Raw genomic sequence first — 17,408 nt, forward strand, 5'->3', positions numbered from 1 at the left:
GCGTTGTGTGATGCTTCTTTTTCCTATATGCCCTTCCTGTACTTTTCCATCTCAGCTCTTGGTGAGTCTGGTTTGTTGTTATTTGCCTGCTGCTGAGAGTGCACTTTGGCTGGGTAGGTGGAGAATGTCTTGTATATTCTCCTGGCCTCTATCTCCGTGGTGTAACATTTCAGTTGGGTGGCGAGAGCATTTAACCTTTGTTTTGCAGTTTCAAGTGCCTCTGGTATGGATAGCTTGGTGTATTTCCAGGGCACACCTTTATTCACCATGTGTCCTCACTGCAGCTCTGCTAGTTAGCTAGCCTCTCTGCACATACAACCTTTATTTTGGCCTCGATCCTTGTCTTTCGGGGAGAGTATTGTTTCTTATGCTCCATGTCCATGTCCAGCCTGTGGCCCTATCTATTGGGGCTTGGTACCCAATCTCAGTTTGGGGGGTGATGATGACATCCCCCGCTGACCTGTGGTCCTAGCTCCCCCTTGAATTGTTGTTGTATCTCATTAATTTCTAAGTCACTAAGCCACAACAACATAGATAGATAGATAGATAGATAGATAGATAGATAGATAGATAGATAGATAGATAGAGATATATTTACACACATATATATATATATATATATATATATATATATATATATATATATATATATATATATATATATATATATATATATATATATATCCCAGCCTATCCCAGCATCGGGGGACAGGCGGGGTACACCCTGGACAGGTCGCCAGTCCATCGCAGGGCCAACATACAGAGACGAACAACCAGTCACACTCACATTCATACCTACGGTCAATTTAGAGAATCCAATCAGCCTAGTCCCCAAATTGCATGTCTTTGGACGGTGGGAGGAAGCCGGAGTACCCGGAGAGAACCCACGCAGGCACGGGGAGAACATGCAAACTCCACACAGAAAGATCCTGCGCCCGAGCCGGGACTCGAACCCGGAACCTTCTTGCTGTGAGGCCACAGTGCTAACCACTGCATCACCGTGCAGCCATATATATATATAAATATAAATATATAAATATATATATATATATATATACACACACACACACACACACACACACATACATACATATACTGTATATACACACGTACATATATGCATATATATATATATATATGTATGTGTGAGTGTATACATATATTTATATACACATTTTTGGGGGGCTGGAGCCTATCCCAGGTGCCTTCATGCGAGAGGCGGGGTATGCCAGTCCATTGCAAGGCCAATACATAGAAAGACAATTATTCGCTCTCACAGACACACCTACAGTCAATTTAGAGTATCCGGTAACCTAGTCTACTCTTACACAAACACTTGGCAGATTTTAGGTTTTCTTCTCACTGCGCAGAGATGGGGGCGAAGGTGTTGTTTGAAATATAGAGTGAAGTTCCAAGCATTTCCACAACAAAAGCACAATGTTGTAGTTGTGTATTTCAGAAATGGAAAATGAGGGGACAAAAATATTCTCTGAATGTTATACTGAACTTTAAAAAAAAAGCAAACTTTGGAACCTTTGTTCACTTTGCAACCCTTGGTTCCATACACGTGTTATATTGTGTGTACACACACACACACATACACACACACACACACACAAGGAAGCGCAAGAAAGTTCAGAAAAAACTTGATTGGTGAAAACTTGGTGATCATAACTAATAATAATAATAAAAAACCTATTTGTATGGCACCTTTAAAAAAAAACAAGTTTATAAACTGCGTCACAGACCTCCATCCATCCATTTTCTACCGCTTGTCCTGGTTGGCGGGGTGGCTGAAGCCTATCCAAGCAGCCTTCATGCAAAAGGCGGGGCACACCCTGGATGGGTCCCCAGTCCATTGCAACACATATGGACAGAACCATTCACACTCACATCCTACAGTCAATTTAGAGTATCCAATTAGCCCAGTATCCTCTTGCATATCTTTAGACTATGGGAGTACCTGGCAAGAACCCACGCAGGCACAGGGAGGACATGCAAACTCCACACAGAAAGATCCCGTGCCCTAACCAGGGTTCCAACCTGGAACCCTCTTGCCATGATGTATTTGTGTATATTCTCAGTCATCCAGGTCATCGTAATTCTTAAGAATAATTAATTCAGACGACTGGACTCACCTCTTGTAAGTCAAGGCCAGTTCAGTTTAAGGGAAGCTGGCAAGAGGGTGTGGGTTTCTGTGTGTGTGTGTGTGCCAACCAGAGGCATCAACACATTCATGCAGTAGACATATGCACATACTTGTACAGTAATAAGGATAAAGATTATCTGTTGATTCACATTGCATTTCTCATAAACATGTTTGCCAAAGACATGGGTCATAATCTTATATTGTGTACTAAATTTAATCTAAAATACTGCACAGTGTGTTTATCTATTTTAATGTGTTTAGCATGTTCATCAGGAGGAATGTTCCATTTATACCACACAAATTGGTTGCATGCCATATATTTATTATTATCTGACTGACAGCCCCTGGTAAACATTCTGATTTGGGAATTCTAAAAAAACTTGCAAAATACACAACACACATAACCACAGATCAACTTTGTTGACAACAACCTCTATCGCTTCTTTCTGAATGCTAAATAAAGGAATCCTAGTATAACCTGTTCCAAAAAAAATCTCCCTGAGCCTTTCATAAGAAGCAGGATACAGATTTACTGTTGCATTTGCTTGGAAGTGATAGAGTAGCTCACATTTGCTCACAGAGTGCTTATCGAAACACACAGTGATCAAGAGTGCTATGGCTGTTATTTATGTGGCTATGATGGCAGAATGTGGCAGCCATCTGCTGCTAATTTGGTGTTTACAGTAAGATCATGATTGTCATGATAGCAACGGATGAGCCCTTCCCCTGTCAGAATGAATAAGAATCAATAGCAGTTGACACTCTTGAGAAAGAGTATCTAAAACAGCGCTTCATGAATGACCACACAGACATGAATATTCCGAAATGAAACTGCAGTGGAATATCAGGGTTCTGCCAGGAAGCAGAAGGAGGGAAAAGTCAATGTCAGGAAATTGGGGGGTTATTAATGGAGTCTGGTGTGTGTGTGTGTGTGTGTGTGTGTGTGTGTGTGTGTGTGTGTGTGTGTGTGTGTGTGTGTATGGGTGTGCGCGTGAGCAAGACAGAGAGAGAGAGAGAAAATGAATGAGTGGGAAATATTTTTGATTTGCATCATCTAGTTTGTGTGGTTTTGTGTTTCACTGAGACACAAACAGATACCAGCAGCCATGCACAGCTGTCACTAGTAATGAATTGATATCTTGTTTTTGACAGTAGGTACATTTTCATTCAGCTCTTTTTATGCTCATTTTCAAAAACCACCCAGATGGTAACACTGACATTTTAAATATATCTCTAAATATTGCCTCTTTTTTTCATTTGGAAGAGATGAAAAAAATTGTTATATTGTAAAATATAACAATAAATACATATAAATGCAATGGAAACATAAGCTGAATCTGACTCTGTATATGATCGTCACGGCTTTTGATTCTCAGAGCCTTTTCCCAGACCTCTTTCAAGAGCACATAGCTGGAATGTGAGTCGTTCAAAATGTATAACTATTCCATTGGTTTGTTTTTTCGCATTTGTGTTTTATGTTTGTTTGAATTTTGAAGATTGACTGGTGCTCTTAATTACATGATCTCACTGCGTACTCCTTCAGTAGTGGTGGATGAGAACTAACCTGCCACCTACTGTTTATCACCATGAACAAATAGTTAATTTTTGCATGCAGTAGTTGATATTTGCACTTCTTTTCCTGAACTTCTGAACATTTGAATAGAATTAATGATGTATTTGGATGGTTTCCTGACCACTGTACAACCTTCCATATAATTTCTAGGGTATTCTATATTGTCTGATTAGAAATCCCTCCATAAGGCTTGGAAAAGGTTGTCATCTATCAAACATTGTGTTTTTTTAACCATGACACAGCAGCCATGTTTTTTTAAGCATCCCAACATATGTCCTTGTGTTTGATTCATGGTGTATACAGCAGGGTATGGGATAGCTAATAATTCCAGTTCTTTGTGTTACTGTAGCTTTCCGAATATATTTTGTGAACCATGTCACCAATTCAACATTCTAATTTATTTTCTGTCTGTCCTGGAGAACGACTCCATCTACGATATACTAGCCTAGTGGACTCCAGTTCAGTATTCCACTGACAATCACCAGCTGTTGCTTCATATTCTTCTTCCCGCATACAGTCTCACTTTACCTTTGTGATGCCACTAGTTTTGTGAGATCACAATGTCACAAAATCATGAGAGACCATCTTTTAAGGTTAAGTTTCATGTAGGGATGCAAATTATGGAGTAATTCATTAATCGATAGTTGTTCCATCTTATCGATCGATGATCAGTTAATTGATAAGCGGCATTTTTTCTAAGAAGCTTCATTTCCCCCTGAATCAATAGGTTCTATCTACTGTATAACATAAAATGCTATCTTCCTTATGATATACAGAAAAAAATGCAAATCATGTTCCTGAATCAAAGATTTATTCAGGGCAGGGAACAACACATTCATTCACAAATAGAAGAATGTAATAATACGTAGACTACTTTGACATGGAAATAAATTAGTGCATTGTCACTTGGCAGCAAAACACAATTCTTAAATAGTATATTCACAAAGACAGGATATATATATTTTTAAAAGTGAGGAGCGGATTTTAGCCTTTCAACTGTGATACATGGAGAAATACTGTGATATATAGCATGTCTGTAGTAATCATGCTACATATCCGCTGGGTAATACCCTCTGCTTTCGTGGAGTCACATACCCTTCTGCCAACGCTGTGGTGATGGTAGGCTGAGAACCACTTGCTCCTTGAAACACGGCTGAATACGACGTATTTAGGTGGTAATTCAGCAAAGTTGTGGAGTTGTTGTATTTTAAAATTCTTCCACATATTTTGCATTTGGCCTCTTTGTCATCATTAATCAGCTTGAAGTGGCTCCATACTGCACTCCGTTTAGACCTCTTCATCCTACATATGTTCCCATGTGTACATCAAGTACTTCTGGTGTCAAGCGCGCCCTCACGTGGACTGACAGGGAATTGCTGGTTCAAAACGCAATTAATTTATTTTAGTCGAGTAATTTCTTATTGACAATTAATCGATAACCGATTAATTGTTTGCATCCCTAGTCTCATGATGTCAGCCTCTAACTGGTCCTTGTGGCTGTGAAAGTGGTGTCATCACTCTCATATACTGCACAGTATGGAGGATTGTGGAAGCTGCATTTGCTCATGTTTATTCAAACTCTCACTTCTAAATTGTTCCCTCTAAATTGCCTTTTTTTTTGACAGGTTGTTACTTTGACCCACCACATTTTTTTACTTCTGTCTTCACTTTTATTTGCATCACAGTATCTGTGTTGTATTTTACCACGGTAATGAAACACAGTTGCTATTTTCAAATACTCCAGGGAATACATAGTACTGTATTTCCACTGCGCCCCTGTCAGTAGTGCTATTCCACAGCATAGATAGGCCAAACTAGTGGGCACTTGGAGAATTCATAACCCCACCAAGGCGATAGGATGCTGGTAATCTTGCTGACACATAGGAGCTTAAGACCTTTGACAAACAAGTAAAGTGTAAAAAAAATCATGCAAGTTCTTGCCATGTTAAACGGATCAGCCCATCATCATTAACCCTCACTTTACCCCTCCAACAAGTTTGGTGAAAGTTGTGTTTGAGGTTTTCATGTAATCTTGCTATCAGACAAGTAAATGGCATAAATCACCTTACCTCAGGAGAACCTTAAATGCCTTCTAAGCTTTCCATTACAAGAACTGAAAGCACCATTTTTTCATCTTTAGATTCAGCTTTACAACATGTTGCCTTTATTGGCAACACAATGAAGTAAAGCGAAACAGAAGTCTTAGGAAAGGGGCAGGACGTAAATCAAAAACATGTCCCTGGTCCTGCTCAGTGTTGAAAACAAGGCTGACTATTGAAACAGGACACGGCTAATCTGGTTATCTCTTTATCTCTTGCCCAGACTACGTGTGTGCGTGTGTGTGTGTGTGTGTGTGTGCGCACGCGCGTGCTTGTGTGTGCGCACGCATGCACGCTGAATGTATATATGCATTTACAATAACTTTTCTACCTTTTCTCTGAGTGTTTCTTGTATTTTTGCTGTGATGTGAGCTTTAGTAGTTGCATTATGCAATTTTTCCCATCGTAGCACTTTATAATTAAACATAACGGTTTTTCCCACATTGTACTTGGAGCTCTCACACACATTGGACCCATGTTTTTATGCATTGGACAGTAAAACTAGCATTTTTGGAGGAAGCACCACTGTTAAGTGTGTAGGCAGTCTCTTGAGAGATTCTTTCAAAATCTTATGCATTCCTTTGCAAACTTTTTGCTCCCTATCCACTATATACTCACCTGCTCATCTGCAGTGACCTGAAACACTTGTTTCACTGTTTCTGTGTTTAGGGACAACTCACTTTTTTAGGTATGAGGGTCCAGGTACATGTCTGTGCTCTGATTTACAGCATAGTTGTGTTTTTGGACTGTGGAATGAAGTTTTTTTGTTGAGTTTGTGTTTGCACAGAGACTCACAGTGAATGTCTGCCAGGTCTTAGGTCTTGGCTGAGAGAATGCCTCAAACCAGTTTATTCTGGTTGTGTTATGGAGAGGTTGGGGGCGGGATGAGAACCTCTTAAAGCTGCAGTCCATTTGTATCTGTGCCTCTGTGTCTTGTTGTGTTTCACTGTATTCTGTGTTGTGTGAATTTGTGCGTGTAGACGTGTGTGTGTGTGTGTGTATGTGTGTATTTGTTTGTGTGTGTGTGTGAGGGAGGTGGGGCATCAAATTATTGCAGAATAACACGGATTGCTGTTGTGATTGGTCACATTTTCATAAGCTTGCCTGATGCCAAAACACACACCATTGCTTCACTGTATATGTGCATATTATTTAGTGAGTGTGTAGGTGTGCTGCCAGTTCAGGTAGGCAGTGTAAATATAGTTAAAGCTGAGAGTGGATATCAGTACAGGGTGTTCTGAGCTGGAAGAGAAAATGGGGTTGCACAAGCATTGCACCACAAAGCCTTCTCCATGACATCTTCTATGTATCCCTCTTTGCTCTGGCTCTGATGATGATCTACTCTTATCCACTCTATGGTTAATCTATATTTGTGTGTTTTGCAGGAAGCCCTCAGGTCATGCTGATAAGGAGGTGATGGCTGCCACTGTCCTGACCTCACTCTCCACATCCCCTTTGGTGCTCTACCCGTCCGCTGCCCCCACAGGTAACACTACTGTTTTCATGTCAGTTACATTCAACTTTGCACATCTAAGCACTGCAGCAGAAGTTTTTCATTTAAACACTGATTTATACTGATACATATGTGTAACTAACCCAGTGCTTGGTACCAACGGTTCAGTCATGTCACAGTCCTGCACTTGCCATCACCATGCCAACCATGCCAGTGGTCAAAGTCTTTTTCCCCCCTCCTTCTTTTATCAGTGAGGCAACATGAAACAGCTCACAACCTATTTGACTCTGATTGACACAGCTGTGCCAACAGGGAAAACATTGAAATAAACCTTGATTCCCCCCCATGTTTAAAAAGTTGCTGATTGATTGAATATCTTGACTGTAATTATCTGTTGCACTGCAGTCCCAGAGCCAGGTAGTGGGGCTTGGAAAGAGGTGCTGTCAGCCAGCTACAGCAGTTCGACCAGTGGCAACTGGAGCTGGGATGCCAGTGACCATTCAGTGCCCTCCACACCATCCCCACCTCTGTCCAACGATACCAACAAGAACTTCCTGCTTTCGCCCCAGGGTGATGACGTCAATGAGGATATCACAGAGAGTACGCACTTCATGTTTGAGGACCCCATACCTCGGAAGCGAAAGGTAAAGCTGTGTGTCATAACTTTGGACTAGGGCAGGGCAATATGACCTAAAATTCTTATCATGGTATAAATTGTGGTTGTCACGGTAATAGTATTTATCGGGATATAAATTTAAGTGTAAAAATGATAAGAAAACGCAAAGAAAATGTCATTTTTAAAGCATTTATTGTGCAGAATGCAGAATTCAAACACAAAATTAAACTCAGGTGCAAACAAACATAAAAGAAGTACAAAAAGTACAGTAAGTGATATTGCAAACAGTACGTCAAGTAAGGGAATTTCTCTATAAGGCAAAATGATAAAAACAGTAAAAAGATTTGGTAATCCAAAATAGTGCAAAAGTTACCAAGCACAAATTTTTCTACATCTATAAGAAGACAAAAATAAAATTGATACTCTAAATAATACTACTTAAAGTACACATAACAGCCTTTTGTTCGTTAGTGCAAAGGAGTCACTGAGTAAAACCTACAGTACACTTGGCATGTTTTCAGTAAAAAAGAAAAAAAGTAACATCAAATTCAAAAAATCAAGCTGCAAACACTGAATTTTGGTCAGCAAGTTTGGTTAGTTTTTTTTTTCCTGTAGTCCAAAACCTGTCCAGTTTCCACTCATCAGTAATGTAGTGAGTTGTGAGGCTGATATAAGGCTCCATGGTGCGACTCAACCACAAGTTTGTAGTTGTTGAGAAGAACTCGGAGGTCTTTCTCAACTTTGTCATGGCTATACAGATTTGGCATTTCGGTTTCGCTAAAATGTTTGAGGGACTGAGGTTCATGACGTGCATCAAGGGTTTTAATCATCTCAGGAGAGGAGGGAAGAGAAGCGGAGAGGAAAGGGCTCCATGTAACCAGATGTGTCCCCCAGCAGTCTCAGCCTATAGCAGCATAGCTATCAATGGTTCAGAGCTACCTGAACCAGTCCTAACTGAAAGCTCTGTCATAAAGGAAGGTCTTAAGCCTAGACTTAAATGTAGTTAGAGTGTCTGCCTCTCTGACCCATGGAGAGAGCTGGTTCCACAGTAGAGGAGCCCGGTAACTGAAGGCTCTACCTCCCAGTCTGTTTTTAGAGATACTGGGAGTCACTAAAAGACCTGCTTTCTGGGAGCAGAGTGCTCAGGTAGGACAATAGGGACTAATGAGTTCTTTCAAATAGGATGGAGCTTTATCATTAAGAGCCTTATAAGTCAACAGAAGGATTTTGAAGTCGATTCTAGATCCTACAGGAAGCCAGTGGGAGAGATGTGTTCTCTCCTCTGAACTCCCGTCAAAAGCGTTCTGGACTAGCTGGAGACTCTTTAGAGAGTTTTTGGGACATCCTAACAGGAGAGAGTTGCCGTAGTCCAGCCTAGAAGTGATAAATGCATGCACCAGTTTCTCAGCATCACTCTGGGAAAGGTAATTCCTAATCTTAGCGATACTGCGGAGATGGAAGAAGGCGGACCTAGTTACATGCTTTATGTGGGAGCTGAAGGAAAGGTCCTGGTCAAAAATGACTACAAGGTTCCTTGCAGTTGTACTCGGGGTCAGGGTGATGCCATCAAGAGTAGCGATCTGATGAGAAGAGTAAGCCAAAGAGTTGGAGCCATGACTTCAACAGCCAGTAGGGCCTGATTAGAAGACCCAAGTGACCTACTGGGAATATAAGGATGGGGATGGTCACATAGTCAGATGATAGACCATGCAGGGCCCTAAAACCATAACTTTAAAATGTATCCTATGCTTGATAGGAAACCAATGTAATCAACATGCAGTAGGTGTATTTAGTGTCCATTGTCCAGTTGAAACTGTCAATAGCTTTGAGGTGACATTCTTGACTTTTTGTGCATGGTTTCATGAGTGAAGAGAGTGAAGCGTGAATCCATCTGGAATTATACAAAAAATGTCCTGTTTAATTGTGGCAAAACTGACCTAGGGCCCTATTTAAGAAATCTATAGTGCCAAGCGGTTGGTGGATGGTGCTATGCGTTAAGATACTGTTCAGCTTGATTTTAGTATTTGGAGGGTGCATAATCAGAGCACAAATCATGATGCCAAGAGGCAGTCATTAGGCAAGTTTTCATTCATAGGTGTGTTTCAAAGTGCCTACTGTCATTCCCTTTAAAGCCCAGGTTTTGTCAGGACTTGGCATGTTGCCATTTCAGTGGCGCATGGATTTCAACTTAGGATAAAGAGGGTGCTTCTCATCTGGAGAAACAGACCTTCTCACAAGCCAGGGGAAGGCACGTGTCAGTCTTGCATTTAAAAAAGGGAGCAGCAAGTGGTTTCTAAAATTTCCCACAAGGGATTAATAAAGGATTTCTGATTCTGATTTCTGATTCTAATTCTAGCCAATGTCTCCACATTGCCGGGCATCAATAGAACCACGTTGCAATACTGCTCGTCTGATTGATACGCACTTTAAGTAACACTTCACACAGAATGCCATTGACCAAAGACCAGCCTCTTCTTGGTCTATGGCGCAAACATTTTCTCCCAAAATTGTAATGTGCCAAGGTTACACCAGACAATGCCTCATTAGCACCTGTAGATGCAAGTGGAGCGCAAGTTAATTTAATAGTTAAAGGGCGAGGATGCTTGGTGTGAAAACATCATATGTGCCAGCTTGAAACTAATGACGATGTTTGTGCCATGCTTAAAGTAGGGCCCCTAAGCGTTGCAATATTCCTAGTCAGAGAAAATCATTGTCAAAATCAGAAAATCACAGCTCAGATCAATTATTGGTTAAAGAGAAACAATTCCGAAGGGCTTATGTTATTTCTAAAAATTACAATCAGTGAGAAGCACCATACAGTTTTACAGCCTATGACACAAGGCCTGGGATGATGATGAGACGAATGCTGTTCAATTTTTGTGCAGGCTGTGAATTAAGAGGATTATTAAACATGACAATCACTGGTGTTACTGTAATGTTAATATCCAAGAAAAAGCTTAGAGAATGATGTGATTTGTGATAGTTTGTGGCTTTTAAAACTACCTTTGCTATGTAATTGGTATTAGTGCCATCTTAAATTGCATGGAAAGGGAGACGCAAAGAGCTACCTACCCTACAACAGTTAGATGGTATGTTGCCACTCAGTGAAAAGGAGTGACAGTGGAAAGCAGTGTATGCAGTGGAGGGGAGAGTTAACATAACCAGTGATACAAACCTGCTCTTTTTTCCTTGCTTTTTCTGCTTTTCTGTTTCTGTCTGTACTGCTCCTCCCTCACTTTCCCAGTCTTTCTCCTGGGCCTGGTGGAAGATAATGAGAGTACACAACTACGGTCTTTTATTCACTGTGATGCAGGCCCCCATTGGAGAGCTCCCAATCCCTGATATAAGATAGGGGAAATTAATGGAAATAATACTGCCCACTCATATATATACTCATTTATCTCTATATAGCTTGTGAAACCAGCACGGTTACCATTTGTTTTAATGTAGAATCAGTTTTGAGAGAGATCTAATATGATGTGTTAAACTTATGGGCACACCAGGCTGCATCTTAACAAAACTAATTGGGATAAGATAGTTTTTCACGTCAACTTGTCTTGTCCTACCTACGTACCACAGAAAGGAGGAAAAAGGCAAAAATCTTACTATAAAATGAGACAATATCTGTTGGTCCATCCATCAGTCTATCCGAGTCTCTTTGTAGGATGGCTGAATCCATATGAAATTGCACATGGCCACAGGAAAATGCCATAGATAGAGATTGATGTGGCCTGTTAATAACTTTATTTTTTCGTAATTTTATATAAACCAACACTTTAACCTGCCATTTGCTTTTTCTGAGTTAAAAAAACAGTGCCACTCTGCCATTGAAACCCACATTGTGGTCAGTATTGGAATGATTTGCATGGCCCTGTTCTACCTGTTGCCTGACATTGCCTGTGTTCTCAGAGATGTCATTCAACAGGTAGAAGTCATTACAATCCACATTGTGGTTGAAGGTGGAACTGATTTGCATAAACACAGTGTCTACATTTTTTCACAGTGGTTACAAATGTATGTTGTAGTAATGTAACAATAACAAACACTTTTGGTCATGCAACGATGTTACATTGATGTGCCAGAAATTGTGATTGAAACACACCTATGGACAGACACGTTTTTCAGAAGGGAGCATATGGATAAATCACACATTAATACTGACTTACATCTCCTGTATTTCTATACACTGACCCCCTCTGGTACATATATGTGTTTTGACGTCATCACTAAATTCTTTGCACATTTGTTGGGATATGATTTTGTTTGGATACAATACAATATATTTACTCTTTTATTTCAAAAACATCAAAAGGTTACAGTCAGAACTTTTGCAAAGGCTTCAAGGAACTCCAAAGTTTTCCACAATCACTAACAATACAATGCCATGACTCTAAACTTAACACATTTTATTTGCATTTTGCCAGCGTCTACTCCTAAATATATATCTGTTGTCTTCAAGGTCATAACAAGTACATTTGCTCAACTCTGTATCTAGTTGTAATGTACCTTTAATCTGCTCATTAGAACTACATATAGTCTGCAATGTATGCTGCATACATTATAGCCCCCCAGTGCCACCTACTGGTATGTTGTGATACTGATCCTTGGTCTGGACTAGTCCTTCATTCAGACCAGGCCGTGAGAGCATGTTAAACTGAGTTAAGATATCTCTGTGTGTCTCATTTCAAATTACTGTATAGGCCTATTCTACTGATAACACAAGAGGCTTTGATAGCAATTCTTTATGCTTGGTTTCCAGATGCCTGCGAAGGTTGGCTGGCTTCATGCTTTCGTTAGCCAGCTGTGAAAGGACTGTGACATAGACAAACAGGGGTGTAGTTTCTTTGTCTGCCCCTCTGTCCCTGTCTTTTTATGTCTGTCTCCTCTTTAACTCCATATATGTCTGAACTCATTATGTATTAGGTTTCCATTTTTATATTGGGTTTCTATTTTTACAGGCTTACTGCTTCGATAGCAATCTAATGAGGTGTATGTTTTATAGGGTAGCACTCTATTTCCTGTCAAGGCTTTCTATTGAGGGTGCCAGTTAGATTCAGATAAATAAGTGTGCTTCATAAACCACCATTTCCATGAAATGCCCATCATTCCTTCTGCATCAACTGCAAAGATTGATGTCATACAAGGACATTTCCATCACATATTAGAGGTGGGACAAAACATCAGTACTGCAAAATAGCACAATAGTATGATATTGTGAATTACTTTGTGATTCCCACTCTTATTGATTAATTTATGTCTAACTTTTTATTGGACACTTATACAGGTAAACACTATCCAAAACAGGACTCATGATTCAAAATGGCTTTCTGGGGACCTTTTCTTTTAGAACTCCATGAAGGTCATGTTCAAGTGTTTGTGGAAGAACTGTGAAAAGGTCCTCAGCACTTCCTCAGGAATCCAGCGACACATCCGCACCGTCCACCTGGGGTGAGTTGCCCGTCCTAAGCAGTGCTCAGCTAGTGTCACTTTGGTTTCAGTATTTACAATGTGTTACATGTCACATTCGTTCATTCACATTCTGCCTCTTCATCAGTGTATCATGCATGTAGTTTATGTGCGCGTGCACACACACACACACACACACACACACACACACACACAAGCACACTATGGCACTGCACTGGTTGATTACAATTGTCTCAGAATAGAAAGGTCCGAGGTCCTAGCCATAATTCATGAATTCTGTTGATAGATAGTATCCAACATAATATAAAGGTCTTAATGTGATGGACCAGCAATGGTGATTCATTAATGCAAAAGAACCAATAACAACATTAATTGCTGTCTTGTTAATGCTAGTATTACTCTACCCCACAAAACAATCATAGAAAGATAAGATATTATAGAGAGATAAAAAGAAATTCAATAACGACATGTATGAATATACAATTCTACAATTTCATTTAGCAGCAAGAATTTGGACTGGAGAAAAAAAAATCTTAGTAACTACGACAAAGTGCTTCAAGTTTGATTGGCCACAAGTGCTGCCATCTAGTGGCAGAAGAAGTGGCAGTTTGTTTGTTTTTTGCTTAATATAATGTAACTACAACTGACCACGACCAATAATTCAACATCAATAATATCTTTCAACATTCAACTCATTCAATATTCAATATTCAACATTGTCAGTGCTAAGTATTTACTAAGAGCTGGGTCTTAAACCTTCTGACTCATTCTACCCTTAAGGACAAAGATGAGAAGGGTCATATTTAAGTGCTTAGGTGTTGCCTGAACAGTTGAGTCTTCAAATGTCTCCTGAAAGTAGAAAGGCCCTCTGCGTACCGCATGAATTGGGGTAGTTCATTCCACCATCTGGGAACAAGAGAGGAATAGAGTCTGGCTAGAGGTTTAGAGCCATGCTGGGCTGGGAGCACCAGCCATTTCTCACAGGCAGACCATGGCAGGAGAGAGGGAGTGTAGACCTGGATGAGGAATTCCAGGTAGGCAGGAGCTGTTCTTGTCACTGTATAAGCCAGAAGAAGAGCTTTGAATTTGATTTGAGCTGTCACTTGAAGCAACTGAAGAGACTAACAGTGGGATGAGGTACAGTTTTGGGCAAATTGAAGACCAGACGTGCTGCTGCATTCTGGATCATCTGCAGAGGTTTTAATGTGCATGCATAGAGGCTCAGTAGGAGAGAGTTGCAGAAGTCAAAGCTTGCTGAGATGCCAAGTTTGGAGAGTGTGGAGAGGAGAATTTGATGGTTCACAGTGTTTAAGGCAGCAGACAGGTCCAGCAGCAGTAGGACAGAGGACTGACCAGCAGCTCTAGCCAGTTGAAATGATTCTGTGACTGATCAGGTTGTTCTTTTGCAGATGCTCACAAACTTGATTGAAAACTGCACGCTCAGGTATGTTGGACAAGAATGCTTGGGCTTTTTGAGCAGCGGGGTAACCTGAGCTTGCTTAAAAGCAGTGGGGAAGACACCAGTCTGCAAGGAGGAATTGACACTGTGTGTGACTGCAGGTTTGATTATGGGCAAGATGGTCCTGCAGGATGTTGGTAGATATTGGATCGAGAGAACACGTTGGAGGTTTTGAGTTCAGGAGAAGTCGATCATGCTTTAAAAAAATTCTGCACTTATCAAAGCATATATTCAGGTTGTGTACGGCTCACCAGGAGGTAGTCTGGATAATTTTGTCTCAGAAATGGACATGTTACTCTCTGACATCCCTGATGGCACACTACTGAGCCTATGCTTTGATAAGTGCAGAATTTTTTTAAAGCATGATCGTAAAGTGCTGTGTTGTTGCTCAGTGGACAGAGTTTGATATAAGTCCAACTGTCTGGAATTAGCATGTCTGTACCACCTCGTCCAGAGGAGCGAGGTGTTTGACTTTGAGAGACAGACGGACAGAGAGTGCAGCTGGTGTAGCTGTGTTTTCTGAGTGGAGCCATGTCTCAGTCAGGGCTAGGACCTGAATATTTGAGTTTCATCAGTGAACTGATGAATTCTGTCTAGGGCTCGCTTTTTGGGGGGCCCATCCCAATTTGTTAAAAAAACATAAGTCACAGTGTGCTGCTGAAAATGGTTTTGCATGGTGATGAAGCATAATCCTAATTTGCCAGTCTGGTAGCATGTAGCTGCCTGAGTGAGCGTAATATTACGTTGAGGTACTGTAATGCTACTTTTACATCATTCATGGTGCCGTGACTGACTCGGTTAAATAGTTTAACAAGGTAGCTAATATTTAAGCTAGGTTATCCTTGCTTTCTTTAGCTTGCTAACATATGGCACGCTCAACTGATGATATCAGTGATACAAGAAGGTATCAGACACAAGGAGGCATGGTATGGGAAACTTACTGTTATTTTTTTTTACTTCACACACTATTTGTTATTATAAACTTACCATTGAGGCAAACTGCTTGGTTTTGTGTGCACTGTTGGCTTTTCAGTACCGTACACTACTTCACTCTCACTCTGTGGGGTTGCCGTGGAGCGTGACATGAGAGGAGTCAGAGTGCCTTCTACTGGATACACAAGGACATAATTTCTAAGAAAAACACACAACATATAAAAAGGACAATTCCGGTGCAAAACAAACCTAAGGTGTTTCCGTGTATTATCAGGATTTCAAACGATTGCAGGGATTTGTTTTTACAGCATCCAAATGCAATCGGGTTCTGGTGCATACCGCTAATCCCAGCACAGGTTGTGGGGGCAGCAGGTAAACAGACAAATCATAACAATAACATCCACTCAAAATAGCAAAATGCCTCAGTGGTAAAATGAGTAGAGCCTCTCCATGTAAATCGAAGCACTGAGAATTTTTAAAGTGTACAGAAAGTTTATTAAAAAGACAAGCTGCGAGCTGCTTGCTCTCCATGGACTGCGAAGGACAGTTGTCGGCAGTGGTTCAAGGATAGTCACAGGCACTCAAGCACTGAAACTTGCACTATTGGAGACACACAAATCTCCTCTTCAATGATGCTCTACCATCTGCAGCCTGGTTCTGCTTCCTCCAGCCTGGCCTGCAATGACTCCAATAACTAGCCCCACCAGCTAGCACCCCAGCTAGCTGCAACTGCTAGCTTCACCAACTAGCAATCTAGCCAGCTTCACCTGCTAGCGCCACCAGCTAACGTCCCAGCAAGCCCCCGCCAGCTAACACCCTGGCGAGCTGCAACTGCTAGCTCCACCAGGTAGCACCCTGGCTAGCTGCATCTGCTAGCTTCATCGGCTAACATCCCGGGTAGCTACTGTTTGGGAAAATGTTTTTCCTTACTTTTTCTTTGCTCAGTTTAACTGGATGTGTTCTACTATTAATCTGAATGACCCAGTGTCCAATAAATTGGAGATGCTTAATTGCTTCAACAAACATTTTATAGCATCCAGTTTACTGTTTGATTCCTTGCCAGAAGTCAACTCTTCACCTTCCACTCCTCCTCTGTTGGGGAAGGCCTCTGGTAGTCTCCTGGGGCATCACTCCTTATTTTCTCCTTTTTCTGTTGGCGATGTTTGGAAAGACCTAAGGGAGCTTGAACCTAGGAAATCAGCAGGTCCAATCTTCCTCCTCTTTTTCGCCGCCTTGCTGCAGATTTCATAGCAGAACCTGTATCACACATTTTCAACATATCCATTTCCAACATTGACATCCCAGACGTCTGGAAAACTGCCTTTGTGCTTCCAATTCTGAAGGGTTGTGAACCTAAATGTCTGAATAACTACAGGCCAGTTTCAAAGCTTTTGGTTTTTGCCAAGGTTCTTAAGCGACTGATTGACACCACATCAAGAATTTCTTGAACTTACACAGCATACCTTCACCCATTCAGTCTGGTTTTAGGAAGAAGCATAGCACAGTAAAGTGATCAACAATATTATGGAGGCTTTGGATAGGGGTCCAACGGTTTACGGTTTAAAACCGAACCGTACGGTACTCCCTATACGGCTCAATACGCCTTTCTGAAGCGTGGTTTTTCAGTCTTGCAATTAATTCATTTCTAACAGCTGTGGGACGCATTTGTCTAGCCAGCGCCTGCTCTCCTGCTCTACAG

At 41.0% G+C, this 17,408-nt stretch overlaps 1 protein-coding gene across 4 annotated transcripts in view; it reads left to right on the forward strand.

Moving 5' to 3' along the window:
- The window catches only part of slc2a4rg (SLC2A4 regulator), a 63,012-nt gene that overhangs the window by 28,434 nt on the left and 17,170 nt on the right, over window positions 1-17,408 (forward strand). For all 4 annotated transcript variants that reach the window (XM_086213793.1, XM_086213792.1, XM_086213795.1 and 1 more), the window contains exons 3-5: window positions 7,207-7,307; window positions 7,680-7,918; window positions 13,238-13,338. In XM_086213793.1, the coding sequence (XP_086069919.1) occupies window positions 7,207-7,307; window positions 7,680-7,918; window positions 13,238-13,338 (441 nt within the window). The remainder of the gene's footprint in view (window positions 1-7,206; window positions 7,308-7,679; window positions 7,919-13,237; window positions 13,339-17,408) is intronic.

Source organism: Aulostomus chinensis, chromosome 9 (assembly GCF_037954235.1).
Source record: "Aulostomus chinensis isolate RoL2024-O1b breed Wild chromosome 9, RoL_Achi_v1.0, whole genome shotgun sequence".
Classification (NCBI taxonomy): Eukaryota; Metazoa; Chordata; class Actinopteri; order Syngnathiformes; family Aulostomidae; genus Aulostomus; species Aulostomus chinensis.